The 27,939-nt window shown below is 42.9% G+C and overlaps 2 protein-coding genes across 6 annotated transcripts in view; both read left to right on the top strand.

The window, feature by feature from the left end:
- The window catches only part of LOC106583145 (uncharacterized), a 130,546-nt gene extending 107,980 nt beyond the window's left edge, over positions 1-22,566 (top strand). For all 3 annotated transcript variants that reach the window (XM_082967484.1, XM_045705128.2, XM_045705131.2), the window contains exons 96-116: positions 972-1,097; positions 1,198-1,269; positions 2,103-2,138; positions 2,229-2,288; positions 2,386-2,430; positions 3,686-3,721; positions 3,861-3,896; positions 4,074-4,130; positions 4,292-4,363; positions 4,470-4,541; positions 4,821-4,856; positions 5,081-5,161; positions 15,594-15,647; positions 15,998-16,051; positions 16,193-16,255; positions 16,408-16,470; positions 21,235-21,351; positions 21,434-21,511; positions 21,900-21,953; positions 22,123-22,171; positions 22,424-22,566. In XM_082967484.1, coding sequence (XP_082823610.1) covers positions 972-1,097; positions 1,198-1,269; positions 2,103-2,138; positions 2,229-2,288; positions 2,386-2,430; positions 3,686-3,721; positions 3,861-3,896; positions 4,074-4,130; positions 4,292-4,363; positions 4,470-4,541; positions 4,821-4,856; positions 5,081-5,161; positions 15,594-15,647; positions 15,998-16,051; positions 16,193-16,255; positions 16,408-16,470; positions 21,235-21,351; positions 21,434-21,511; positions 21,900-21,953; positions 22,123-22,171; positions 22,424-22,566 — 1,404 coding nt within the window. The remainder of the gene's footprint in view (positions 1-971; positions 1,098-1,197; positions 1,270-2,102; positions 2,139-2,228; positions 2,289-2,385; positions 2,431-3,685; positions 3,722-3,860; positions 3,897-4,073; positions 4,131-4,291; positions 4,364-4,469; positions 4,542-4,820; positions 4,857-5,080; positions 5,162-15,593; positions 15,648-15,997; positions 16,052-16,192; positions 16,256-16,407; positions 16,471-21,234; positions 21,352-21,433; positions 21,512-21,899; positions 21,954-22,122; positions 22,172-22,423) is intronic.
- A 421-nt stretch (positions 22,567-22,987) lies between these two features.
- On the top strand, positions 22,988-27,152 carry LOC145862624 (uncharacterized). 3 transcript variants are annotated; one of them, XR_014382169.1, is made up of 6 exons: positions 22,988-23,240; positions 23,654-23,785; positions 24,681-24,743; positions 25,363-25,545; positions 26,447-26,528; positions 26,672-27,152. XR_014382169.1 is itself a non-coding variant. In XM_082967485.1 (5 exons), the coding sequence occupies exons 1-5, from the start codon at positions 22,988-22,990 to the stop codon at positions 26,473-26,475; spliced, it is 660 nt and encodes a 219-aa protein (XP_082823611.1). In that variant the 3' UTR covers positions 26,476-27,152. The 3 variants fall into 3 exon arrangements, 2 of the variants coding, with proteins under 2 accessions (XP_082823611.1, XP_082823612.1); XM_082967485.1 differs by having other exon boundaries at positions 26,447-27,152; XM_082967486.1 differs by lacking the exon at positions 24,681-24,743 and having other exon boundaries at positions 26,447-27,152.
- Positions 27,153-27,939: the final 787 nt, after the last annotated feature.

The following is a 27,939-nucleotide window of genomic DNA, read 5'->3' as shown; positions in this document are numbered from 1 at the left end:
GAACTCCTCTATTCACTCGATATGTCCGATTTTAAAATAGCTTTTCGGTGAAAGCACATTTTGCAATATTCTCAGTAGATACCCCGGCATCACAGGGCTAGCTATTTAGACACCCAGCAAGTTTAGCACTCACCAAAGTCAGATTTACTATAAGAAACATTTTATTACATTTGCTGTCTTCGTCAGAATGCACTCCCAGGACTTCTACTTCAATAACAAATGTTGGTTTGGTCCCAAATAATCCATTGTTATATCCAAATAGCGGCGTTTTGTTCGTGCGTTCAAGACACTATCCGAAAGGGTAAATAAGGGTGACGAGCATGGCGCAATTCGTGACAAAAAAATTCTAAATATTCCATTACCGTACTTCGAAGCATGTCAACCGCTGTTTAAAATCAATTTTTATGCCATTTTGCTCATAAAAAAGCAATAATATTCCAACCGGGAATCTGCGATAAACAGACGAAAGAAAATAAAGCATGGGGTCGACTCGGGCACGCGCCTAAGCCCATAGTACTCTGATCGGCCACTTCCCAAATGCGATAGTGTGTTTCAGCCAGAGGCTGCCTCGATATCGTTCAGCTTTTTCCCGGGCTCTGAGAGCCTATGGGAGCCGTAGGAAGTGTCACGTTATAGCCCTAACAGGTTAACATCAAATCAAATGTTATTTATCACATGAGCCGAATACAACAGGGACCTTACAGACCTTACAGTGAAACGCTTACTTACAAGCCCTTTACCAACAATGCAGTTTTAAGAGAAAAAAATAAGTGTTAAGTAAAAAATAGATAAGTAAAAAAAGAAATAAAAGTAACAAATAATTAAAGAGCAGCAGTAAAATAACAGTAGTGAGGCTATATACAGGGGGTACCGGTACAGAGTCAATGTGTGGGGGCACCGGTTAGTCCAGGAAACTTATCAGTTTCTGCTCTTCCACAGTGAATGTGAACCCCTGTGTGTTTGTGTTTTAGGGGGACACAGGACTCCCGGGCCCAGCAGGTCCTCCAGGAGCCCGTGGCATAGCAGGGACCCCTGGTCTGGCCGGCCTGAGAGGAGAGAACGGAACCCCAGGACCCCCAGGACCTCTAGGACCCAGGGTGAGAGGGCCTATATCGCCAAGGTAGTTGGGTGACTGGTGTGGTCTTGTTAACCCTGCTCTGTGTTGTATGATTATGTTGTATGTCGTCTCATCTCCAGGGTCTCCAAGGCTTTCCTGGTCAGGCAGGGACCCCTGGAGGTCCTGGGCCCCCTGGACCCACCGGCCTAGCTGTAAGTAGCCTTTACATTGCATCATGATGACTTAATTGAGTGTGTGTGAGCGAGAGAGAGAAATAAATGTATAATATAATATATTTAAGCAATAAGGCCCGAAATATTTAAGCAACAAAACATTCATTTTTACTGCTCTAATTACGATGGTAACCAGTTTATAATAGCAATAAGGAACCTCAGGGGTTTGTGGTATATGGCCAATATATCACGGCTAAGGGCTGTTCTTAAGCTCCTGGATACAGCCCTTAGCCGTGGTATATTGGCCATATACCACAAACCCCTGAGGTTCCTTATTGCTATTATAAACTGGTTACCATCGTAATTAGAGCAGTAAAAATGAATGTTTTGTCATACCCGTGGTATACGGTCGGATAATTTCTTATAGGTAGCCTAGCGGTTAGAGCATTGGGCCAGTAACCGCAAGGTTGCTAGTTTGAATCTCTGAGCCGGCTAGGTGAAATCTGTCGATCTGCCCCTGAGCAAGGCACTTAACCCTAATTGCTCCAGGGTCAAAAACACATTTCATTTTCACACCAGTACCGGTTACACACTTGTACAATACATGTTTGAAACAGGGCAAATGTAAGCCCCCCCCCCATGTTTGACATTTGATTTAGCAGATGCTGTTATCCAAAGTGACTTACAGTCATGCATGCATACACTTTTTATGTATAGGTGGCCCAGGGAAGCGAACCCACTATCCTGGTGTTGCAAGAGCCATACTCTTCCAACTGAGCTACAGAGGACCAAGGAGAGAGAGAGACGTTGTGTGTTTGCGTTTGTGTTATCTGTTAGTGTTCATGATCAGTATACCTGTTTTTCCTTACCAGGGTACACCGGGAACTGCTGGAGGCAAAGGGGACAAGGTGAGTTAACAAAGAGATAAACACATGTCGTCCATACTGTATAATATCTTATCAAATAGGATGAGATTGCTCATTAATCTTCCTCTTTAGGGAGCGATTGGAGCAGGAGTACCTGGATTGAGAGGCGAGAGAGGAGACCCAGGACCCAGGGTAAAACCACATCACCATTTGAGTTTGAATTGTATCTATATTGGACAGTGTTGTGTGTGTTGGGGGATTTACAGATTTGTGTGTCTGATGTTTGCAGGGGGAGGAGGGTCGAGCTGGTTTGGACGGGGAGAGAGGACTAGTGGTACGTCTGTCTCTTCTCTTTCATCACTTATTCATCACTGTCTGTCTCTCATGTATCTCTACCACAGGAGGTTGGTGGCACCTTAATTGGGGAGAACGGCTTGTGGTAATGGCTGGAGCAGAATTGCTGGACTGGTTTCAAATACATCAAACACATGGTTTTCATGTGTTTGATGCCATTCCATTTACTCCGTTCCGGACATTATTATGAGCCGTCCTCCCCTCAGCAACCTCCTGTGATCTCGACACCTGTTCATCTTATCTACTGTCAACATCACTATCTTTGTACTGCTTCTGTCACAGTGTACAATTTATCATTAGCAATTTTGACTCTACCGCCTCTGTCTTGTGCTTGATAACTGCCTCACAGAGTTCTATGGTGTTTGTTTCTGTCTGTTTATTACTAGATGTCATTGATTGGCCCAAACCTCAATATTGATCCAACTTAATAGAGTGAGAGAGAAAATGACAGAAGGGGGAAGGGAAGGCTGAAGTGAACATAGATAGAGCTCAAAATAACTAAAAGCTCATCAAACAAACGTTTGTGTGGCTTAAGCAGTGTACTTCAGTAAATAGAAAGGGCTCAAACGAAAGGAAAAGTTCTGAAAGCAAAAGACTTCATCATCTTCATCAGCATGATGCGTAAACCTTTAAATCGTTTCCATCCCGACTATACCTTTATCCATTATTGTCAAGCTCATTATCCCTCCATACATAGAGTATACATATCCTGTTTCTCTGAGCACAGTAGTGCAGTAGATTGCTCCCTACAGTGTGTTCTACCCTCCACTTTGATCTAATGATAGGCCTCTGTACTACCATAGCTCCTTTAAAAGCTGCCAGCCAGCCCCTGGTCCTCTGTTGCTACCTGTGCATTAGTGCTACTGAGAGTACGGCTGTTCTCCAAGGCAAGGGCCACTGAACCTGTTCACCTTAGCTCTCATCAAGACCATACTGACCGTCTCTCACATTAGTTGCCTGGTAACTTCCAGAAGGGGGCCTGGTACTGTAGAGTGCCCATGGCATTCCACTTTAAACTCAATTGAGACATACACACAGACAGGAACTCACCTATTACAGTACACTCATTTCTCATACAAATGGAGAGTGCTAGATGTGGTGGGTATAGAGAGCTATTGGTTGTAGTTTTGGATGATTTACACCATAATGGTGACGATTGCTGGTGAGGATGTGCATGTGGGAGTATAATTGTTTTTCTTCCTTTGTGTGTTTGTGTGTGTGTGTGTGTTCACCAGGGCTCTCCAGGTGGCAAAGGAGGCAGTGGAGAGAAGGTGAATATTGTGACTATTATTCCCCACAGCTGTATTTTCCAACATTCTCTCTCTCGGTCCCCCGAGCATTCTGCTCATGTAAAATAGTCAATCAAATTAACATGCCTAACTAGTGAGTCCTACTCTCAATATATTTCAGGGTGAATTGGGGCTGCAAGGTGACAAAGGAGAAAAGGTATGAATTGTAATGAATGAGTAGTAATATTGTGTGTGTACGTGGTATATAATAATACAGAGAAGTGCAGAAAAAGAGCAAAAGGGGAGACAATGAAAATAAAAATTTGAAAATATAAAATTTGTAAAAATATTTTTTTAAACCTAGTTATCTGACAATTATGTTGTTCCCTTGCAGGGCGATACTCTCCTGGTAGGAGGACCTACAGGAGAGAAGGGCAACAAAGGAGAGACGGTGTGTGACCCTCTCAACCCTCAACCTCACAGCACTGGTTTATTGACTAATCTAATAAAACAATTGATCACAAAAATACTTCAGAGCACCAAGTATTGACTATGACACTGCTAATCTGTGTGTGGGTAGTGGTCATTTACAACTGTTCTCTTCTTTATCAGGGTGACCGAGGGCCAAAAGGGGGGCAGGGGGAGAAAGGCTTGAAAGGCAGTGACGGCCCAGCTGGGGAGCAGGTGAGGTTGGGCTTGACAATGACAACAATTAATGGAGTTGGCAAAAACACAAACAGCTCTGGGAGCAGGCTATTAATAACAGGAGTATAACTGTGTGTCTCCACAGGGTCTGAGAGGTGAGCCAGGAGACAGGGGCTCTACAGGGTTCCAGGGGGCCAGAGGTCCAGGAGGACAGAAGGTGACGACATCACCTGACCTTTATCAATGCTTTCATCATCACTGTGTCATATATGTCAGAACCAATATCATCGATAGTCAATCAATATCAGAATCACTATCAGAATGTCCTCGTGTGTATAATGGTTGCATTGCACAATTTTCCCACCCGTCATGTGAGAATGGATCATCACCCAACAATATGTCCTGTGAAAAGGAACACTGTATTGCTCAGACTGGATGCTGTAGGGAACAGTTGTACAGATGCAGTGTTCTAATGGGTTTGTCTTTGTCTCTGTAGGGAGAGGCGGGCCAGCCTGGTGTACCTGGAGAATCTGTGAGTCTCCCATTTCACCCTGAGTTATGAAAACAATATATACTTTTTCTTGACCACATGAACTGACATTTAAAAACTCTGGGCCCTAATTATAGCCTATAACTAGGATATAAAGTTCTTCCTGGTCAGGTCACATGGTCAGGAAAAACTCCAGGCCCTATCACTAACTCCCCATTCACTCTCCTATTGATCGATAAAAGACTGGTTGATTGTTTTTCTCCCAGGGTACACCAGGAAAAGATGGAATGCCAGGCTTTAGAGGAGAGAAGGGAGACATGGGAATAACTGGAATGCGTGGAATTAAGGTTTGTACGTCTGTGTGTGTGTGCAGCGTGATGCATCTGTTTGTGTATGTGGCTGGTGTTTGTGTCTGTCATTGTATTTGAACAGTCTTTAAGTTCATCCCCACTTGAAGAATTTTGGTGCCACACTTGATACGTCCTCTAAACTCCAGTGCCAGCCTCCCAGATCATGCCGCCAGCCATAACTCTTCAATGGCTCCAAATTGACATCACCTAATGGAGGATTAGTATAAATTCAGCTGGATATAGCCCAGGATAGAGTATGCTTTCATTCTCATATGGTCTATAAATACCTTTAATGACGGTTAAAAGTATAATTTGTGTGTTTATGTGGCATTCTGCCAGACTAATAGCCTATCAGAACCACCTAACCTTCCTACTGTATAGTGTGTGAATCGCTGTCCTCTTCTAAAGTAAAGACAAAGTGTGTCTGAGGGACACTTTGAGATGTGTTCAGTGTTTTCTTCACATGACCTTGCCACTCTAACGGCAGTACAATCACAGCATGATAATCTGGGTTTAGAAATGACTAATCCAGACGGGACAATATCAGCCAGCTCATTCAGTCTCACCATGGTATCAGAACCCCTTCAACTTCCCCTTATCTGTCACTAGCAATTATGCTCAACAAATCACCCAGTTACTCATCCTTTACAGTGCATTCGTGAAAGTATTCTGACCCCTTGACTTTTTCCACATTTTGTTACGTTACAACCTTATTCTAAAATGGATTAAAAAAAGAAAATCCCCTCATAAATCTACACACTATACCTCATTATGACAAAGCAAAAAAACGTTTTGGGGAAATTTTGAAAATGTCTAAAAAATAAAATACTGAAATATCACATTTACATAAGTATTCAGACCCTTTACTCAGAACTTTGTTAAAGAACCTTTGGCAGCGATTACAGCCTCGAGTCTTCTTGGGTATCACGCTACAAGCTTGGCACACCTGTATTTGGGGAGTTTCTCCCATTCTTCTCTGCAGATCCTCTCAAGCTCTGTCAGGTTGGATGGGAGTGTTTTTAATTATTATTTTTTTACCTTTATTTAACTAGGCAAGTCAGTTAAGAACAAATTCTTATTTACAATGACGGCCTACCCCGGCCAAACCCGGATGACGCTGGGCCAATTGTGCGGTGCCCAATGGGACTCCCAGTCACGGCCGGATGTTGCTGCACAGCTATTTTCAGGTCTCTCCAGAGATGTTCGATCGAGTTCAAGTCCGGGCTCTGGCTGGGCCAATCAAGGACAGTCAGAGACATGTCCCAAAGCCACTCCTGCATTGTATTGGCTGTGTGCTTAGAGTCGTTGTTCTGTTGGAAGGTGAACCTTCGCCCCCAGTCTGAGGTCCTGCGCACTCTGGAGCAGGTTTTCATCAAGGATCTCTGTACTTATCTCTGTTCATCTTTCCCTTGATCCTGACTAGTCTCCCATTCCCTGCCGCTGAAAAACATCCCCACAGCATGATGCTGCCACCACCATGCTTCAACGTAAGGATGGTGCCAGGTTTCCTCCAGACGTGAGGCTTGACATTCAGGCCAAAGAGTTCAGTCTTGATTTCATCAGATCAGAGAATCTTGTTTCTCACAGCCGAGTGTCCTTTTGGAGTGCGGCAGAGATGATTGTCCTTCTGGAAGGTTCTTCCATCTTCAGAGGAACTCTAGAGCTCTATCAGAATGACCATTGGGTTCTTGGTCACCTCCCTGACCAAGGCCTTTCTCTCCCGATTGCTCAGTTTGGCTGGGCAGCCAGCTCTAGGAAGAGTCTTGGTGGTTACAAACTTCCTACATTTAAGAATGATGGAGGCCACTGTGTTCTTGGGGACCTTCAATGTTGCATAGATTTTTTGGTACTCTTCCCCAGATCTGTGCCTCAACACAATCCTGTATCTGAGCTCTATGGACAATTCCTTCAGCCTCATGGCTTGGTTTTTGCTTTGACGTGCACTGTCAACTGTGGGACCTTACATAGACAGGTATGTGACTTTCCAAATCATGTCCAATCAATTGAATCTACCACAGCTGGACTCCAATCAAGTTGTAGAAAGATCTCAAGGATGAGCAATAGAAACAGAATGCACCTGAGTTCAATTTCGATTCTCATAGCAAAGGGTCTGAATACTTATGTAAATAATGTTTTTCTGTTTTTATTTTTCATAAATTTACAGACATTCTAAAAACCTGTTTTCGCTTTGTCGTTATGGGGTATTGTCTATATTGATGAGGATAAACATGTATTTAATCCATTTTAGAATAAGTCTGTAACGTAACAAAATGTGGAAAAAGTCAAGGAGTATGAATACATTCCGAATGCACTGTAAGTCTAAGACTAGAACCGTGGTCTGTTCATGGCCAAACATGGTCCATATCACTTCTACTGGTCTCTGTGACTGTAGGAGTCATTTTTTGTTCAAGCCCATGCTGACCTTGTCTGTCAGCCATGCATTAAAGACCAACATTGTTTTTAAGAAAATTGTGATAAATAAAAATATATACCAGTTTCATTTAAGGACCAAAAAGGTGTGCCATATAGATTGCAAAATAGTTGGATAGAGATTTTCGATGTACCGATTCCATGGCACATGGTTTAAAATTGACACGCAAAACGACGCTGCATTCAAAACGTATCATTTTTAAATTTAAAATTATTATACAAAATTGCAACCAATATATATATATATATATATATATATATATATATATATACTGTATATATATATATATATATATACTGTTCAAAAAAATAAAGGGAACACTAAAATAACACATCCTAGATCTGAATGAATGAAATAATCTTATTAAATACTTTTTTCTTTACATAGTTGAATGTGCTGTAAACAAAATCACACAAAAATAATCAATGGAAATCCAATTTATCAACCCATGGAGGTCTGGATTTGGAGTCACACTCAATATTAAAGTGGAAAACCACACTACAGGCTGATCCAACTTTGATGTAATGTCCTTAAAACAAGTCAAAATGAGGCTCAGTAGTGTGTGTGGCCTCCACGTACCTGTATGACCTCCCTACTACGCCTGGGCATGCTCCTGATGAGGTGGCGGATGGTCTCCTGAGGGATCTCCTCCCAGACCTGGACTAAAGCATCCGCCAACTCCTGGACAGTCTGTGGTGCAACGTGGCGTTGGTGGATGGAGCGAGACATGATGTCCCAGATGTGCTCAATTGGATTCAGGTCTGGGGAACGGGCGGGCCAGTCCATAGCATCAATGCCTTCCTCTTGCAGGAACTGCTGACACACTCCAGCCACATGAGGTCTAGCATTGTCTTGCATTAGGAGGAACCCAGGGCCAACCGCACCAGCATATGGTCTCACAAGGGGTCTGAGGATCTCATCTCGGTACCTAATGGCAGTCAAGCTACCTCTGGCGAGCACATGGAGGGCTGTGCGGCCCCCCAAAGAAATGCCACCCCACACCATGACTGACCCACCGCCAAACCGGTCATGCTGGAGGATGTTGCAGGCAGCAGAACGTTCTCCACGGCGTCTCCAGACTCTGTCACGTCTGTCACGTGCTCAGTGTGAACCTGCTTTCATCTGTGAAGAGCACAGGGCGCCAGTGGCGAATTTGCCAATCTTGGTGTTCTCTGGCAAATGCCAAACGTCCTGCACGGTGTTGGGCTGTAAGCACAACCCCCACCTGTGGACGTCGGGCCCTCATACCACCCTCATGGAGTCTGTTTCTGACCGTTTGAGCAGACACATGCACATTTGTGGCCTGCTGGAGGTCATTTTGCAGGGCTCTGGCAGTGCTTCTCCTGCTCCTCCTTGCACAAAGGCGGAGGTAGCGGTCCTGCTGCTGGGTTGTTGCCCTCCTACAGCCTCCTCCACGTCTCCTGATGTACTGGCCTGTCTCCTGGTAGCGCCTCCTGCTCTGAACACTACGCTGACAGACACAGCAAACCTTCTTGCCACAGCTCGCATTGATGTGCCATCCTGGATGAGCTGCACTACCTGAGCCACTTGTGTGGGTTGTAGACTCCGTCTCATGCTACCACTAGAGTGAAAGCACCACCAGCATTCAAAAGTGACCAAAACATCAGCCAGGAAGCATAGGAACTGAGAAGTGGTCTGTGGTCCCCACCTGCAGAACCACTCCTTTATTGGGGGTGTCTTGCTCATTGCCTATAATTTCCACCTCTTGTCTATTCCATTTGCAAAACAGCATGTGACATTTATTGTCAATCAGTGTTGCTTCCTAAGTGGACAGTTTGATTTCACAGAAGTGTGATTGACTTGGAGTTACATTGTGTTGTTTAAGTGTTCCCTTTATTTTTTTTGAGCAATATATATATATATATATATATATATATATATATATATATATATATATATATATATATATATAATATGGGGGATACAATCTTCCCAGCTCTGCAGATTTTGCTGTGAGGAGGCAGTCATTAGATAACTTATTTTGGTACTGTCCATATGTAGCTCGTTTTTGGTCACAGGTCCAGGAATGGCTGAAGAAGTACAACATTTACCTAGAACTAACGCTGCAGATAGCACTACTGGGTGATATGACAAGTATCTTTAATTTACAATCTGTGGAAACTGAGAATAGAAAGTTTCATAACTTTTGTGAAGATTCACAGCACAGTTGTAAAATATATGGAAAATAGAAAGATAGATGGCAGGGGTTGAATGGAGCTGAAGGGTGGGACTAATAACAACAAGATAACAAATGTAAAATATAGTGTGCCTGTAAAATGTATATAGGCTCAGAGATTATGTGAAATAGCACAGTTGAAAATGTATTGCGAATAGAAATCAAACTGGATGGACATCAGAAATAGATGGGAGAGGTGGAGGTTATAGGAAGGCCAGGACTAAAAACAAACCAAATATAACTATTGTAAAATAGATTGTCTGTAAAATGTATATAGTATGTTTAAGCTGAAAGTAAAAGCCTAAGTGTTGTTGTTTATTCGTTTACTCCAATTAGGGGAGGGGTGGTAGGGATTGCGGGACATAATAAAGGAAAAAATATTTTTAAAAGATATGTATGATGTGTGTATTTGTATATGTATGTACAGTACCAGTCAAAGGTTTGGAAACACCTACTCATTCAAGGGTTTTTCTTTATTTTTTACTAGTTTCTACATTGTAGAATAATAGTGAATACATCAAAACTATGAAATAACACATCATGTAGTAACCAAAGAAGTGTTAAACAAATCTAAATATATTTCATATTTGTGATTCTTCAAAGTAGCCACCCTTTGCCTTGATGATAGCTTTGCACACTCTTTGCATTATCTCAACCAGGTTCATGATGTAGTTACCTGGAATGCATTTCAAGTAACAGGTGTGCATTGTTAAAAGTTAATTTGTGAAATGTCTTTCCTTCATAATAAATTTGAGCCAATCAGTTGTGTTGTGACAAGGTAGGGATGGTATACAGAAGATAGGCCTATTTGGTAAAAGACCAAGTCCATATTATGGCAAGAACAGCTCAAATAAGCAAAGAGAAATTACAGTCCATCATTACTTTAAATCATGAAGGTCAGTCAATCCGGAACATTTGAAAGTTTCTTCAAGTGTAGTCGCAAAAACCATCAAGCGTTATGATGAAACAGGCTCTCATGAGGACCGCCACAGGAAAGGAAGACCCAGAGTTACCTCTGCTGCAGAGGATAAGTTCATTCGAGTTCCCAGCCTCAGAAATTGCAGCCCAAATAAATGCTTCACAGAGTTCAAGTAACAGACACATCTCAACATCAACTGTTCAGAGGAGACTGCGTGAATCAGGCCTTCATGGTCAAAGAAACCACTACTAAAGGACACTAATAAGAAGAAGACACTTGCTAGGGCCAAGAAACACCAGCAATGGACATTAGACCGGTGGAAATCTGTCCATTGGTCTGATGAGTTCAAATTTGAGATTTTTGGTTCCATCTGCCGTGTCTTTGTGAGACACAGAGTAGGTGAATGGATGACCTGCGCATGTGTGGTTCCCAACGTGAAGCATGGAGGAGGAAGTGTGATGTTGTGGGGGTGCTTTGCTGGTGACACTGTCAGTGATGTATTTAGAATTCAAGGCACACTTAACCTCTCTGGGCTAGGTGGCACCAAATCGTCCCACCTACGTAACAGCCAGTGCAATCCCGTGGCGCGTTATTCAAAAACCTTAGAAATGCAAAACCTTCAATTTTTCAAACATATGACTATTTTACACCATTTTAAAGATAAGACTCTCGTTAATCTAACCACACTGTCCGATTTCAAAAAGGCTTTACAACGAAAGCAAAACATTAGATTATGTCAGCAGAGTACCCAGCCAGAAATAATCAGACACCCATTTTTCAAGCTAGCATATAATGTCACATAAACCCAAACCACAGCTAAATGTAGCACTAACCTTTGATGATCTTCATCAGATGACAACCCTAGGACATTATGTTATACAATACATGCATGTTTTGTTCAATCAAGTTCATATTTATATCAAAACCCAGCTTTTTACATTAGCATGTGACTAGCATGTGACTAGCATTCCCACCGAACACTGCCGGTGAATTTAGTAAATTACTCACGATAAACGTTCACAAAAAGCATAACAATTATTTTAAGAATTATAGATACAGAACTCCTCTATGCACTCGATATGTCCGATTTTAAAATAGCTTTTCGGTGAAAGCACATTTTGCAATATTCTCAGTAGATAGCCCGGCATCACAGGGCTAGCTATTTAGACACCCAGCAAGTTTAGCACTCATCAAAGTCAGATTTACTATAAGAAAAATGTTATTACCTTTGCTGTCTTCGTCAGAATGCACTCCCAGGACTTCTACTTCAATAACAAATGTTGGTTTGGTCCAAAATAATCCATCGTTATATCCAAACAGCGGCGTTTTGTTCATGCGTTCAAGACACTATCCGAAAGGGTAAATAAGGGTTACGAGCATGGCGCAATTCGTGACAAAAAAATTCTAAATATTCCATTACCGTACTTCGAAGCATGTCAACCGCTGTTTAAAATCAATTTTTATGCAATTTTTCTCGTAAAAAAGCGATAATATTCAGACCGGGAATCTGCATTTAGGTAAACAGACGAAAAAAAATAAAGCATTCGGTCGACTCGGGCACGCGCCTAAGCCCACAGTACTCTGAGCGGCCACTTGCCAAACGCGATAAAGTGTTTCAGCCAGAGCCTGCCTCGATATCGTTCAGTTTTTTCCCAGGCTCTGAGAGCCTATGGGAGCCGTAGGAAGTGTCACGTTAGAGCAAAGATCCTAAATCTTCAATAAAAACAGCCTAGATGAAACACATCTTGTCAGACAGGCCACTTCCTGCATGGAATCTTCTCAGGTTTTGGCCTGCCATATGAGTTCTGTTATACTCACAGACACCATTCAAACAGTTTTAGAAACTTTAGGGTGTTTTCTATCCAAAGCCAATAATTATATGCATATTCTAGTTACTGGGCAGGAGTAGTAACCAGATTAAATCGGGTACGTTTTTTATCCGGCTGTGTCAATACTGCCCCCTAGCCCTAACAGGTTAACCAGCATTGCTACCACAGCATTCTTCAGCGTATCACAATCACATCTGGTTTGCTCTTGGTGGGTCTATCATTTGTTTTTCAACAGGACAATGACCCACACACCTCTAGGCTGTGTAAGGGCTATTTGACCAAGAATGACAGTGATGGAGTGCTGCATCAGATGACCTGGCCTCCACAATCGCCCGAATTCAACCCAATTGAGATGGTTTGGGATGAGTTGGACCGCAGAGTGAAGGAAAGCAGCCAACAAGTGTTCAGCATATGTAGGAACTCCTTCAAGACTGTTGGAAAAGCATTCCAGGTGAAGCTGGTTGAGAGAATGCCAAGAGTGTGCAAAGCTGTCATCAAGGCAAAGGGTGACTACTTTGAAAAATCTAAAATATATCTAAAATAATATTTGTTTAACACTTTTTTTGTTTTTTCACATGATTCCATATGTGTTATTTCAGTTTTGACGTCTTCACTATTATTCTACAATGTAGAAAATAGTAAAAATGAAGAAAAACCATTGTATGAGTTGGTGTGTCCAAACTTTTGACAGGTACTGTGTATATATATAAACTCAGCAAAAAAAAGAAACGTCCCCTTTTCAGGACGTTGTCTTTCAAAGATGATTCTTAAAAATTCAAATAACTTCACAGATCTTCATTGTAAAGAGTTTAAACACTGTTTCCCATGCTTGTTCAATGAACCATAAACAATTAATCAACATGCACCTGTGGAACGGTCGTTAAGACACTAACGTCTTACAGACGGAAGGTCACAGTTATGAAAACCTAGGACACTAAAGAGGCCTTTCTACTGACTCTGAAAAGCACCAAAAGAAAGATGCCCAGGGTCCCTGCTCATCTGCGCGAACATGCCTTAGGCATGCTGCAAGGAGGCATGAGGACTGCAGATGTGGCCAGGGCAATAAATTGCAATGTCCGTACTGTGAGACGCCGAAGACAGCGCTACAGGGAGACAGGGCGGACAGCTGATCATCCTCGCAGTGGCAGTCCACGTGTAACAACACCTGCACAGGATCGGTACATCCGAACATCACACTTGCGGGACAGGTACAGGATTGCAACTACAACTACCCGAGTTACACCAGGAACGCACCAATCCCTCCATCAGTGCTCAGACTGTCCGCAATAGGCTGAGAGAGGCTGGACTGAGGACTTGTAGGCCTGTTGTAAGGCAGGTCCTCACCAGACATCACCGGCAACAATGTTGGCTATGAGCACAAACCCACCGTCGCTGGACCAGACAGGACTGGCAAAACATGCTCTTCACTGACGAGTTGCTGTTTTGTCTCACCGGGGGTGATGTTCGGATTCGCGTTTATCGTCGAAGGAATGAGCATCACACCGAGGCCTGTACTCTGGAGCGGGATCGATTTGGAGGTGGAGGGTCCGTCATGGTCTGGGGCGGTGTGTCACAGCATCATCGGACTGAGCTTGATGTCATTGCAGGCAATCTCAACGCTGTGCGTTACAGGGAAGACATCCTCCTCCCTCATGTGGTACCCTTCCTGCAGGCTCATCCTGACATGACCCTCCAGCATGACAATGCCACGAGACATACTGCTCGTTCTGTGCGTGATTTCCTGCAAGACAGGAATGTCAGTGTTCTGCCATGGCCAGCGAAGAGTCCGGATCCAAATCCCATTGAGCACATCTGGGACCTGTTGGATCGGAGGGTGAGTGCTAGGGCCATTCCCCCAGAAATGTCTGGGAACTTGCAGGTGCCTTGGTGGAAGAGTGGTAACATCTCGCAGCTCTAACCAGAATAGAAAGATGAGTCGGAGGCCCCAGTGCACAACTGAGCAGTTTGAGAAAGTTTGTGAAACAGCTCGTTCTGTGTGTGATTTTTCTTTCTTTCTGCTTTTCTTTCAAAAACAAGGACATTTCTAAGTGACCCCAAGAGGCGACTCCAGGATGCTGGCCTTCTAGGTCTCCCACTTCTCTTTCTATTCTGGTTAGAGCCAGTTTGCGCTGCTCTGGGAAGGGAGTAGTACACCGCGTTGTACGAGATCTTCAGTTTCTTGGCAATTTCTCACATGGAATGCTCCAGATAATCCAGATGCTCAACTAGTCTAAAGAAAGCCCGTTTTATTGCTTCTTTAATCAGGACAACAGTTTTCAGCTGTGCTAATATAATTGCAAAAGGGGTTTTCTAATGATCAATTAGCCCTTTAAAACGATAAACTTGAATTAGCTAACACAACGTGCCATAGTAACACAGGAGTGGTAGTTGCTGATAATGGGCCTCTGTATGCCTATGTAGATATTCCATAAAAAATCTGCCATTTCCAGCTACAATAGTCATTTACAACATTAACAATTTCTACACTGTATTTCTGATCAATCTGATGTTATTTTAATGGACAAAAAAGTGTATTTTCTTTCAAAAACAAGGACATTTCTAAGTGACCCCAAACTTTGGAATGTGTGTGTGTGTGTGTGTGTGTGTGTGTGTGTGTGTGTGTGTGTGTGTGTGTGTGTGTGTGTGTGTGTGTGTGTGTGTGTGTGGGGGGGGGGGGGGGGATTTTATATACCCCAAAAATATCTGGGGGATTGGAAATTATGCAGACAATTACCTTGATGGAAGCTACAATCTATCCACAATATTAAAGCTGATTTACCCCCTAAAAAGAAATGCTGACCTTCACACAACACAGACCGGTTTCGACTAGCTGGTTGGTATTGGCAACCGTTGAAGTAAGTGACAGTTGTTGATGAGTCACCTTGTAAATTAGGGGTTGTTTTTGTTAGGCTTGGTTTGACTGGCAGCTGAAAGGACTGTCAGTATATGTACAGTATAAGCTCTCTGTCTGAATTGGCAGTAGTTTGTCCCACTGTGACTGACGGGGCCCCTCATCTGCCTCTCTAACTGGCTAACTAACTGATCATTTCCAGGGCGACCGAGGATCAAAGGGGGCGTGTGGATCGGACGGACCAAAAGGAGAAAAGGTACAATGTGAGGGAGAGAGAGAAAGAGGGATTAGGGGAGAAAGGGGAAGAAATGTGTGACAGGAAGTTCAATTTAATCAACTTTATTTATCCCTGAGGGGCCTTTATGGGAGTTGCATGGTGAGTTTTGTGATGAAAGTGTTTCATAGCCACTGTAACTATGACCTCTTTCCCTTTACGTGTTAATAAGGAAATTGTATAAGATTAACAGTAGGGGGGAAATGGTGTGATGCACCATGGTATGTCTTTCTAATGACCTGGCTATAGTGGACGTGGGCTACATACAGAACAGAATACTATTGGACTTTTTGATGATGTTGAATGTTTTTACCCTTTCTTTCTGTAATCAGGGAGATTCAGGGATCCATGGGCGGTCAGGGTTGCCTGGAAGGAAAGGTGAGCAGGTAAGAATCATCCCATGAAGTACAAGTTTAGAGGGCTCTGAACAGTACACCATTGAGGCTAATATCTGGAATGTAGTATTAAAACTGTATTATCAGCCAAGTGTGGACATGTTACCAGGTGTTGTTGTATCTATGTTTCAGGGAGAATTGGGTTCTCCAGGGGCCACTGGAACCGCAGGCAAGGAGGGACTGGTCGGACCCAAGGTATTAGTTTATGTATGGTTTGTTTGTGTGTGGGTGTGTGGGTGTGTGTGTGTGCGCACTTCATTATGTGTGATATATATATATCTCTATCTTTCAAAATGTATCAAGAGTACTGTGTGTCGGTGTGTAACTACATGCCTGTGTGTTTGTAGGGTGACCGAGGCTTGGATGGAGTCTTGGGGCCCAAAGGAACTCAGGGAGAGAAGGGCGAAAGGGTGAGTCTTTAACCACAGCTGAATCCACTCATAAAGTGGACCACTAATACTATGAATGTGACCACAGCAAAACCGCAAGCTGACCACTGACTGTAGCTGTACTGTATATAAGGTCTGATGAAAACAACTGATTTTGTTTTACTTAACCTTCATTTTGACAGGGAGTCATGCTGAGACACAGGAGGTTGGTATGACCTTAATTGGGCAGAACAGGCTCGTGGTAATGGCTGGAGTGGAATCAGTGGAATGGTATCAAATACATCAAACGCATGGGTTCCATGTGTTGGATGCCATTCCATTAGCTTCTTTTCAGCCATTATTATGAACTGTCCTCCCCTTAGCAGCCTCCATTGTGCTCAGATGAGCCCTGTATACACATCAATACACACTATACTCATCAATATACACATCAATATTCACATACATTTACCAAAAGTACCCGCTGATGTTACACCCATCGCTGTTGATCCACCCACTGATGTTACACCCATCTCTGTTGATCCACCCACTGATGTTACACCCATCGCTGTTGATCCACCCACTGATGTTACACCCATCGCTGTTGATCCACCCAGCTGATGTTACACCCATCGCTGTTGATCCACCCACTGATGTTACACCCATCGCTGTTGATCCACCCACTGATGTTACACCCATCTCTGTTGATCCACCCACTGATGTTACACCCATCTCTGTTGATCCACCCACTGATGTTACACCCATCGCTGTTGATCCACCCACTGATGTTACACCCATCGCTGTTGATCCACCAGCTGATGTTACACCCATCTCTGTTGATCCACCCACTGATGTTACACCCATCGCTGTTGATCCACCCACTGATGTTACACCCATCTCTGTTGATCCACCCACTGATGTTACACCCATCTCTGTTGATCCACCCACTGATGTTACACCCATCTCTGTTGATCCACTCGCTAATGTTACACCCATCGCTGTTGATCCACCCACTGATGTTACACCCATCTCTGTTGATCCACCCACTGATGTTACACCCATCTCTGTTGATCCACTCACTGATGTTACACCCATCGCTGTTGATCCACTCGCTAATGTTACACCCATCGCTGTTGATCCACCCACTGATGTTACACCCATCGCTGTTGATCCACCCACTGATGTTACACCCATCGCTGTTGATCCACTCGCTAATGTTACACCCATCGCTGTTGATCCACCCACTGATGTTACACCCATCGCTGTTGATCCACCCGCTGATGTTACACCCATCGCTGTTGATCCACCCACTGATGTTGCACTCATCACTGTTGATTCACTAACTTATTTTGCAATGCCCATTTTCAGACACATTCCAAGTATGCAGTTACCCATAGTTGGAGCCTCCCATTGAGAAACCAAATTGAATCTGTCTAACAGGAGCTAGAACAGATACAGTGCATTCTAAAAGTATTCAAAACAATTTAAATCATTTTCTAAAATGATGAGTGCAAAAATAAGCCATGGGAGTTTTTTGAGTGAGAATAAAGACAACTTTCGAGTAGTAAGACATGTATAAAAGCAACCGATACCATTAATAAGAAGGGGCTAGAAGCATCTTATATGGTGAGCTACCGAGTGGCTAGGACAGTCAAGCCCCATACTATTGACTTAATTCTTCCTGCTGCTGCTTATATGGCAGGGACAATGCTGGGGGAAAAGTCCCCAAAAACTATACAGACAATGCCTTCATCAAACAACACTGTTTCACAACACATCAGTGACATGGCAGGAGATTGAAACAATTACTGCTTCCCATACAAGCCAGTGAATTCTATGCGTTACAGCTGGATGAGTCAACAGACATGGCGGGCCTGGCACAGCTCCTGGTATATGTCTGTTATGTTTATGGGGGTCAATTAAGGAAGTCATCCTCTTCTGCAAACCACTAGAAACCAGGACAACAGGAGAGGATATTTTTTAAGTACTGGACAGCTTTGTCACATCAAATGGACTTTGGTGGTCAAGATGTGTTGGTATCTGTACTGATGGCGCAAAAGCCATGACAGGAAGACATAGTGGAGTGGTAACGCGCGTGCAAGCAGTTGCTCCCGACGCCACTTGGGTACACTGCAGCATCCACCAAGAGGCTCTTGCTGCCAAAGGAATGCCTGACAGCTTGAAAGACGTTTTGGCCACTACAGTGAATATTGTTAACTTTGTTAAAGCAAGGCCCCTGAACGTGTATTTTCTGCATTATGCAATGATATGGGCAGCGACCATGTAATGCTTTTACAACATACAGAAGTGCACTGGTTATCAAGGGGCAAAGTATTGACACATTTTTTAAAATTGAGAGACGAGCTTAAAGTGTTCTTTACTCACCATAATTTTCACTTGTCTGTCCGCTTGCATGATGATGAGTTTCTCACACGACTGACCTATCTGGGTGATGTTTTTTCTCACCTGAATGATCTGAATCTAGGATTACAGGGACTCTCCGCAACTATATTCAATGTGCGGGACAAAATTGAGGCTATGATTAAGAAGTTGGAGCTCTTCTCTGTCTGCATTAACAAGGACAACACACAGGTCTTTCCATCATTGTATGATTTTTTCTGTGCAAATGAACTCAAGCTTACAGACAATGTCAAATGTGATATAGCGAAGCACCTGAGTGAGCTGGGTGCACAATTACGCAGGTTCTTTCCCGAAATGGACGACACAAACAACTGGATTCGTTATCCATTTCACGCCCTGCCTCCAGTCCACTTACCGATATCTGAACAAGAGAGCCTCATTGAAATTGCAACAAGCGGTTCAGTGAAAATTGAATTTAATCAGAAGCCACTGCCAGATTTCTGGATAGGGCTGCACTCAGAGTTTCTTCCCTTGGAAAATCGCGCTGTTAAGACACTGATGACCTTTGCAACCACGTACCTATGTGAGAATGGATTCTCGGCCCTCACTAGCATGAAAACTAAATACAGGCACAGACTGTGTGTGGAAAATGATTTAAGCCTGAGACTCTCTCCAATACAACCCAACATTGCAGAGTTATGTGCATCCTTTCAAGCACACCCTTCTCATTAACCTGTGAGTTATTAACAATTTTTGATGAACAAATAAGGTTTCATATGTAAGATGGCTAAATAAAGAGCAAAATCATTGATTATTATTATATTATTATTTGTGCTCTGGTCCTATAAGAGCTCTTTGTCACTTCCTACGAGCCGGGATGTGACAAAAACTCACACTCATTCTTATGTTTAATAAATGTATCGTATAGTGTGTGTGTGGCAGGCTTACAATGATGGGAAGAAAAACATTTGAGAGTGCGCTGATCCTGGTGCTAGAGGGGGTACGCAGCTGGAGGTTGAATGTTTGAAGGAGTACGAGACCATAAAAAGTTTGGGAGCCACTGGGCAATTACAACCAATAAACTGGTTCTACAATGTAAAATACAATTTCTCATTTCGCTCCTATTACACAAACCAGAATGACAGAGGCATAGGACACGGAATTTGGACATAACCCGGGAAAAATTAACAAAGGAAACTGTACATTGAATTAAATAAACATAACTTCTGACATGAGTCTTGCGAACGTTCATGTGCACACGCTCACTCAGAGGGTAAGAAATGGTCAATTGAAATATATCGTATCAATCATGAAACAGAAATATCTAAGTGTTGCAATAAACGTTACAGAGATGGAATGATGAAACGCTAGCAATTATTGTAGGATTAGCTGTGATAAAGATTTACCACACACAGTATTTTATTTTCTATCAAGTCGAGTCTCAAGTCATGTGACTCTAGTCCACAACTCTGGGCAATAGTACACACAACAGTGTCGTCTGCATACAGGTGTTTGTTACAATTTTTTGCAGATAGATCAACATTATTTATATAGACAGTAAAAAGTACAGGACCTAAAACCGATCCCCGTGGGACACCTTTTGTAATATCAAGGAAACCTGACTTAACACCATCAGAAAAAAAACACATTGTGTCCTGAACCAATTACATGACTCCTGATCCATATCGATTTCAGACAATCTTTGAATCAATAAAGAGTGGTCCACACTATCGAAGCTGTCAATAATTCAATAAAGAGAGCAGCACAGTGCTTCCTCCGATCCATACCCTTTAGCACATCATTTAACACCAAGGTTGCAGCAGAGATGGTGCTATAACCCAGCCTGAAACCAGACCAGTGAACACTTGTAGCTAGGAAGGATCTAAGCTGACTGTTTATTATTGGTTTGTTTATTTTTTTATCTAGGCAAGACAATTTTGAGATTGCGATAATTATTTAGGTCAGAGGGGTCACCACCTTTGTGGAGAGGGAGCACATAGGCCACCTTCCAAACCCTGGGGATAGCACCCAAGATAATTGTCTGATAAAAAATCATGGGAGCAGAAAGCTGCAGCAAGAAAGGATCATGTAAATCAGCCCCAGTGGATTTTTACATTCATCTTAATCAAGGTGTCTAGCACATCATAAGTAGAAAGTTGTTGAAATGAAAAAAAGATTCACTAGAAGTCGACTGATCTTCCATCGAGCCAACTGGAGGGTGGGAGAGGGAAGAGCAGTCGAATGACTGACCAGGATCAATTCATCTACCATTTATTTTAAATAAAAAACCTGCTGAGATAAAATGCTGATTAAAATCATCACTTATCAAATTTCTCTCAATAATGATGCCAGTGCCTGACACAACTTTCGTAGGCAGGGAAGGAGAGGAAGGAGTTCATTGTAAATGGTATCTGTCTGTGGCTCTCTCCCTCTTCCTTTCTACAGGGCCCCTCAGGTATCCCTGGCCCCCCAGGCCCCAGAGGAGTAGACGGGGCCTCTGGACTGACAGGGTCTCAGGGACCAGGTGGAGCTAAGGGCCCTGAAGGCCTCCAAGGACAGAAGGTATTCACTTGCTTTGATTGTTTATACCATCTAGTTGTGGGGTAAATTAAACATGGTTCAACATGGTTGTTGTCGTTGTCAGGGGGAGAGGGGGCCTCTTGGTCCTGCCATGATAGGTCCACGCGGTATCCCAGGTAAACCAGGAGACAGGGGCAAGCAGGTGAGTGTCTCCTCTCTACTGTGCAGTATGTCTGCTCATAAAGTATCTAACTGCAACTGTCCCCCAATAACTCCCTCAAACTGGCCACAGCACAGACACAGCAGTGACACTGGGGACCTTTTTCTAAACAGTATGCACTGTATGGAAAGTTTGGAGACTTAAACAGAAAATGTAGAAAAGGGTCAAATAAAAGGTTTTGAACAAACATAATACATTTAATCCCTGAAAACACAGGTGTTGTTCCTTTCCAGTTTATATTTCTGGTTCTTCGTGGTGGATATGTACTTAGTACATCTGACCTTGGGATCATAGAGCTATTAGTTTGTTCAACTACTCTGAGAACAGTTTATTTGTCAGCTGTGTGTTCTAATACCTGTCTGTGCTGCAGGGGGAGTTGGGTCCAGATGGAGCCAAGGGAGACAGAGGAGAGCCAGGCTTGACGGTCAGTGCTTCACCTGGGCCTCAGGGCCCAAATCTGCTGACTCTACCACCAACCTGCCTACACATATGCACACACATACACACACATGCAACCATACACACACAAACACATTATAATGCTGTCACGTCTCTCTTCCACTCCTCCTCTTCCACTCTGGCTCTCTGTGCAGGAGGATGAGATTCGGACATACGTCCGCACAGAAATGAGCCAACACTGTGGTAAGTCTTAGTCACCTGCCAAAACTCCAATGTCCCAATCCAACATGCTGGTGTCCTCAGTTAAACTTCAGTTCCTCATCATCAAGTGAAACAAGTAATGGTGCTAACACATCTGTATTGAACGTAATGCTCCACAGAGTGTGATTCAGACCCTCTGTCCATTTAGAACTTCTCAGTGCTATTGACTTTCCCTGTAATGAAGAGAAAGTAACATTCTCTTTTCCTCTCCTCCCTTTTCTCTTTGTCTTTCAGCTTGTGGAGGTGAGGCTATCAGTCTGACACGTGGACCAGATGGGATAAGGGCAGTAGCTACCTTTGGCATTAACTTTTTAGCTTTATTATTAGTTTATGTAGTCACGGTGTTTTTGGTTCTGACGTGTGTCTGTGCTATGTAGTTTTGGTTCTAACGTGAGTCTGTACTATGTAGTTTTGGTTCTGACGTGTGTCTGTGCTATGTAGTTTTGGTTCTGACGTGTGTCTGTGCTATGTAGTTTTGGTTCTGACGTGTGTCTGTGCTATGTAGTTTTGGTTCTGACGTGTGTCTGTGCTATGTAGTTTTGGTTCTGACGTGTGTCTGTGCTATGTAGTTTTGGTTCTGACGTGTGTCTGTACTATGTAGTTTTGGTTCTGTTATGTGGTGTGGTCCATGTAGGTGGTTATCTGTTCTACTCAGTGCTTGAAGTGGGCCAGTGCTGACCTGCTCAGAATATTGGCTCTAAAATACGATGAGTACTGGCAACTAAATATAAATACTACCGGCACCCAAAATGAGTACTGGTATCGATTTCATTTCACTTCAACCACTGATTCTACTGTATGTTCTCATGGGTGTATATGTTGGGTTTCGGTGGTGTCTGGTGGCTATGTCTATGTGTGTTACTGACCAGCGTGGATTTCCTGTTGTTGTTTTTATGTTCCTGGCCCCTCTTCGTCCCCCCCCCCCGTCCCCCCCCTGTCCCCCATCCCGGCCGGCTCTCAGGTGTTGTTGTGACAGAAACCCTGTCCCGTCCCAGGGCCCGTCCTGTTCCAGAGCAACAGCTGGCCCGGCAGGGGGAGGAGGGCAAGGATGGTGAGTGTGTCTGTCCAACTGTCCTTCATCATTACCTGTCTGTCTGTCTGTCCGTCAGTATGTCTTAACAAACAGCCCAGAGTGATGCTGTGTCTGGTGCTAAACAATGGGCCCTGTTTTCTCATCAGTATTCTCTGAACATTATAAAGGATATCTCTGTCTGTCTGTCCATCGCAGTTTTACTCACTCTCTAACTCTCTGTTTTGTCTGCTTTTTAAAGTTAGGGGGTTTGTAAGTGGGGTATTCCAGCTGAATAAAGGCCCATTCACGGGTGGACTGAGCATTTGGTGAAAGTCCAGTGTTGTGCTGTAGGAGTTGGGGGGTGTCTCCCCTCTGGCCATGGGGTGGTCAGTGAGTGGTCGGGGTTAGGGTTGTGACCGCTGTGGCGCCCCCTGCCCTGTGCTGTGTTGCAGGGCGTGAGCTGCGTGTGGTGGTGAACACCAATGACCCTGACTACGAAGATATCTACTCTATAGAGAGTTACGGTGATTCCATGGCTATGGAGCAGAGCATCCACCTAACCCCCGCTGCGAATCAGAACGACGGTACGTCTCACACACAAACACACACTCTTAAAGGGATAGCAATAAACTTCCCCAGAGTCAGATAAACTAGTGGATACCATTTTTATGTCTGCATTCAGTATGTAGGAAGTCAGAGGTAGTTTTGCGAGCCAACGCAAATTAGCATTAGCGCAATGAATGGAAGTCTACAGGAACGGCTCCCATAGACTTCCAGTCATTGTGGTTATGATAGTTAGCAATTGCACTAACGCTAGTTAGAAACTTAAAAATGGCATCCATGAGTTCATCTGACTCTGAGGAAGTAGATTATATTTTACCTTTATTTAACTAGGCAAGTCAGTTAAGAACAAATTCTTATTTTCAATGACGGCCTAGGAACAGTGGGTTAACTACCTTGTTCAGGGGCAGAACTACAGATTGGCAGAACGACCTTGTCAGCTCGGGGATTTGATCTTGCAACCTTTCGGTTACTAGTCCAGCTACTAGGCTACGCTGCCACCCAAGATAAAGGGTTTCATTGCCAAAATCTCAAACTATCCATTTAACCCTTAATCCATCCTCACACACTGAGCCCAGTCTAACACACAAACCAACCCTGGATCTTCACACACTGCCATCAACATGCAGCTTCCTGTGTGTCTTTGTTGTGTTGACAGTGTTTTTGTATGTGTTGTGTACAGTGGTCTGTTCTTAACTTAAGATATATGGGTATATATAGCAGTCTTGCAAATCTCTAATTTCCAACAATATGGGATTTACGTGAAACGTTAAATGTGCATGTTTATCAAGTTAGGACTGTATTTGTGCGTTTTATTGTGTTGTCGATGCAGTGTGTCTGTTTTGTGTTGTTAGTTTGCTTATTACAGGGTGTCTGTTGATAGATGTTGATGTTTGTTGAATGATTGCATGTCGACAGGTGAGACAGTCACTGTTGACCCTCTGAAAGCAAAAAGGTCCAGGAGAGAGGTCAAAGGGGAAGGTAAACCCCGCCCACTTCCTCCTCCACTGCTGGGGTGTTTTAAGGGTTAACTCCGCCTCCATCTCTGCATGCCTCTGGCCTCTCTAGCATGATGGTTCTTGATGTTAATCTCTGAAGCACATACACACACACACACACACACACACACACACACACACAGAAAAAAATCAAGTAGTTGAGAAATTGTTTTTATTTTCTTTGATTGCTGTTGATAACTAATCAAAACACCCAAGCATATCTGAATTTGGGCACTGAATTGTTTTTGTTTGGCAAATTGACAAAAGTTACTATAGATAATATACGTAGAATTATACTAGAACTTTTTTATATATATATAAAACCTGAATGGATTTGACCTTACAGGCCATCTTCAGCTTTTATCCCAGACATAGAAAATCAAAATGATATCTCTTAAAGACTGTGTTAATTGTATGGTCACTCATCACAGAATTTTAAGTTACTGTTCATTAACATTAATACTAATATCACATTCACCTAACTTACTGTTGGAGCTCTCTCTCTGTGTGTCTCTCTGTGTGTCTCTCTGTGTCTCTCTCTGTGTGTCTCTCTGTCTCTCTCACTGTGATTTTCCTCACTGTGTGTGTGTGATGTATTCCAGCTCCAGTGGACCTTTGCGTGTTGCCCCTGGAGGAGGGCAGCTGTGGGAAGTTTACTCTGCGCTGGTACTTTAACAGCCAGGTGCAGGCCTGTAGACCCTTCATCTACAGCGGCTGTGAGGGAAACGCCAACCGCTTCCTCCATCAGGAGACCTGTGAGGAGCGCTGCCTCCCGGAGGACACAGGTACACACACACACACACACACACACACACACACACACACACACACACACACACACTCAAACACACACACATAAGCAAGCACACATAGTAGCTTACTGTGCACACATACTTATCAATCAATCAAATGTATTTATAAAACCCAGCCTAAAGCCCCAAAGAGCAAGCAATGCAGATGTAGAAGCATGGTGGCTAGGAAAACAAAGGCAGGAACCAATGAATAAACTTAGAGAAGATCCAAGCTCCGAGGGGACACAAAACTGAACAGGAAGATCATGCCAGTGACTCAACCCACTCAAGTCAAGTATAGCGAAAAAAGCCTGGCAGATCAGAAGGTCAGCATCTCGGAGTCGCCTCTTCACTGTTGATGTTGGGACTGGTGTTTTGCAGATACAATTTACAGTTGAGGACTTGTGAGGCGTCTGTTTCTCAAACTAGACAGTCTAATGTACTTGTCTTCTTGCTCAGTTGTGCACCGGGGCCTCCCACTCCTCTTTCTATTCTGGTTAGAGCCAGATTGCGCTGTTCTGTGAAGGGAGTAGTACACAGCGTTGTACGAGGTCTTCAGTTTCTTGGCAATTTCTCGCATGGAATAGCCTTCATTTCTCAGAACAAAAATAGACTGACGAGTTTCAGAAGAAAGTTCTTTGTTTCTGGCCATTTTGAGCCTGTAATCGAACCCACAAATGCTGATGCTCCAGATACTCAACCAGTCTAAAGATCGTCAGTTTTATTGCTTCTTTAATCAAAACAACAGTTTTCAACTGTGCTAACATAATTGCAAAAGGGTTTTCTAATGATCAGTTAACCTTTTAAAATGATAAACTTGGATTAGCTAACACAACGTGCCATTGGAACACAGGAGTGATGGTTGCTGATAATGGATGATTGTGTTTTGTTGCAGATGCTGTTCCTTTGAAAAGGGGGAGATGATGAAGGGCATGTCATGACTACCTCCTCTCCACCCTAAAGAATGGCAACAAATGGTTGTTTAATATTTAAAGCTATAAACAATATACAGTATATACACCATTGATGGATCTTTTCTCATGGTTGATGATTTTATTATTTATTTCAAGTACATTTGTATTACGTTAACTCTGCAGCTAAACTTCTAAATCCCCCTCAGAATTACTTCTAGCGATTACAGCAGCACCGTATTACAGGAAGACAATGTTGTCCAAACATTGATGCAACCATACCACAGAATGCAGAATCTGTCTTTGGTGGATGTACAGGTAATGAGTTCCAAATCTGTCCACTAAATAGCTGTTCTGTATGTATAAAGAGGCACTCACAATACATGTTATTATATTTTGCCAATGTAATGTACATATAAATGTATATTTGTATTACCTGGGAAATAGTGTTTTGTGTGTCCTAATGATTCATGTTAAACTCTGCATGTTTTAACCTGACAGAGAAAAGGTGCTATTTTAAAATATATTTTTATATTGCACATTTCATTTGTTGTTTTCAAAGAAAAATAAACGTTTGTATTTTCGCCAAGTTTGATGTTCAAATTGCAAAAAGCACACTCATTCATGATGGCTCGGAAACATTACTCATTGTTTTATGAAATATGTGAATAAACCAGAGAATGAATAATAGTATTTCTACAATGTTTTATTATATATAAAATCATTTTAGAGGTGTATACAGTGCCTTGCAAAAGTATTCACCCCCCTTGGCATTTTTCCTATTTTGTTGCATTACAACCTGTAATTTAAATGGATTTTTATTTGGATTTCATGTAATGGACATACACAAAATAGTCCAAATTGGTGAAGTGAAATGAAAAAAATAACTTGTTTCAAATAATAAAAATAAAAAAACAACTGAAAAGTGGTGCGTGCATATGTATTCACCCCCTTTGCTATGAAGTCCATAAATAAGATCTGGTGCAACCAATTACCTTCAGAAGTCACATAATTAGATTGCACACAGGTGGACTTTATTTAACTAAGTGTCACATGATCTCAGTATATATACACCTGTTCTGCAAGGCCAGAGTCTGCAACACCACTAAGCAAGCAGCACTATGAAGACCAAGGAGCTCTCCAAACAGGTCGGGGACAAAGTTGTGGAGAAGTACAGATCAGGGTTGGGCTATAAAAAAAATATCTGAAACTTTGAACATCCATTATTAAAAAATGGAAAGAATATGGCACCACAACAAACCTGCCAAAAGCGGGCCACCCACCAAAACTCACGGACCAGGCAAGGAGGGCATTAATCAGTGAGGCAACAAAGAGACCAAAGATAACCCTGAAGGAGCTGCAAAGCTCCACAGCGGAGATTGGAGTATCTGTCCATAGGACCACTTTAAGCCGTACACTCCACAGAGCTGGGCTTTACAGAAGAGTGGCCAGAAAAAAATAAGCAAATATGTTTGGT

This window comes from Salmo salar, chromosome 22 (genome assembly GCF_965601325.2).
Source record: "Salmo salar chromosome 22, fSalSal1, whole genome shotgun sequence".
NCBI lineage: Eukaryota > Metazoa > Chordata > Actinopteri > Salmoniformes > Salmonidae > Salmo > Salmo salar.
This window is presented reverse-complemented; position numbering and strand designations above follow the sequence as displayed.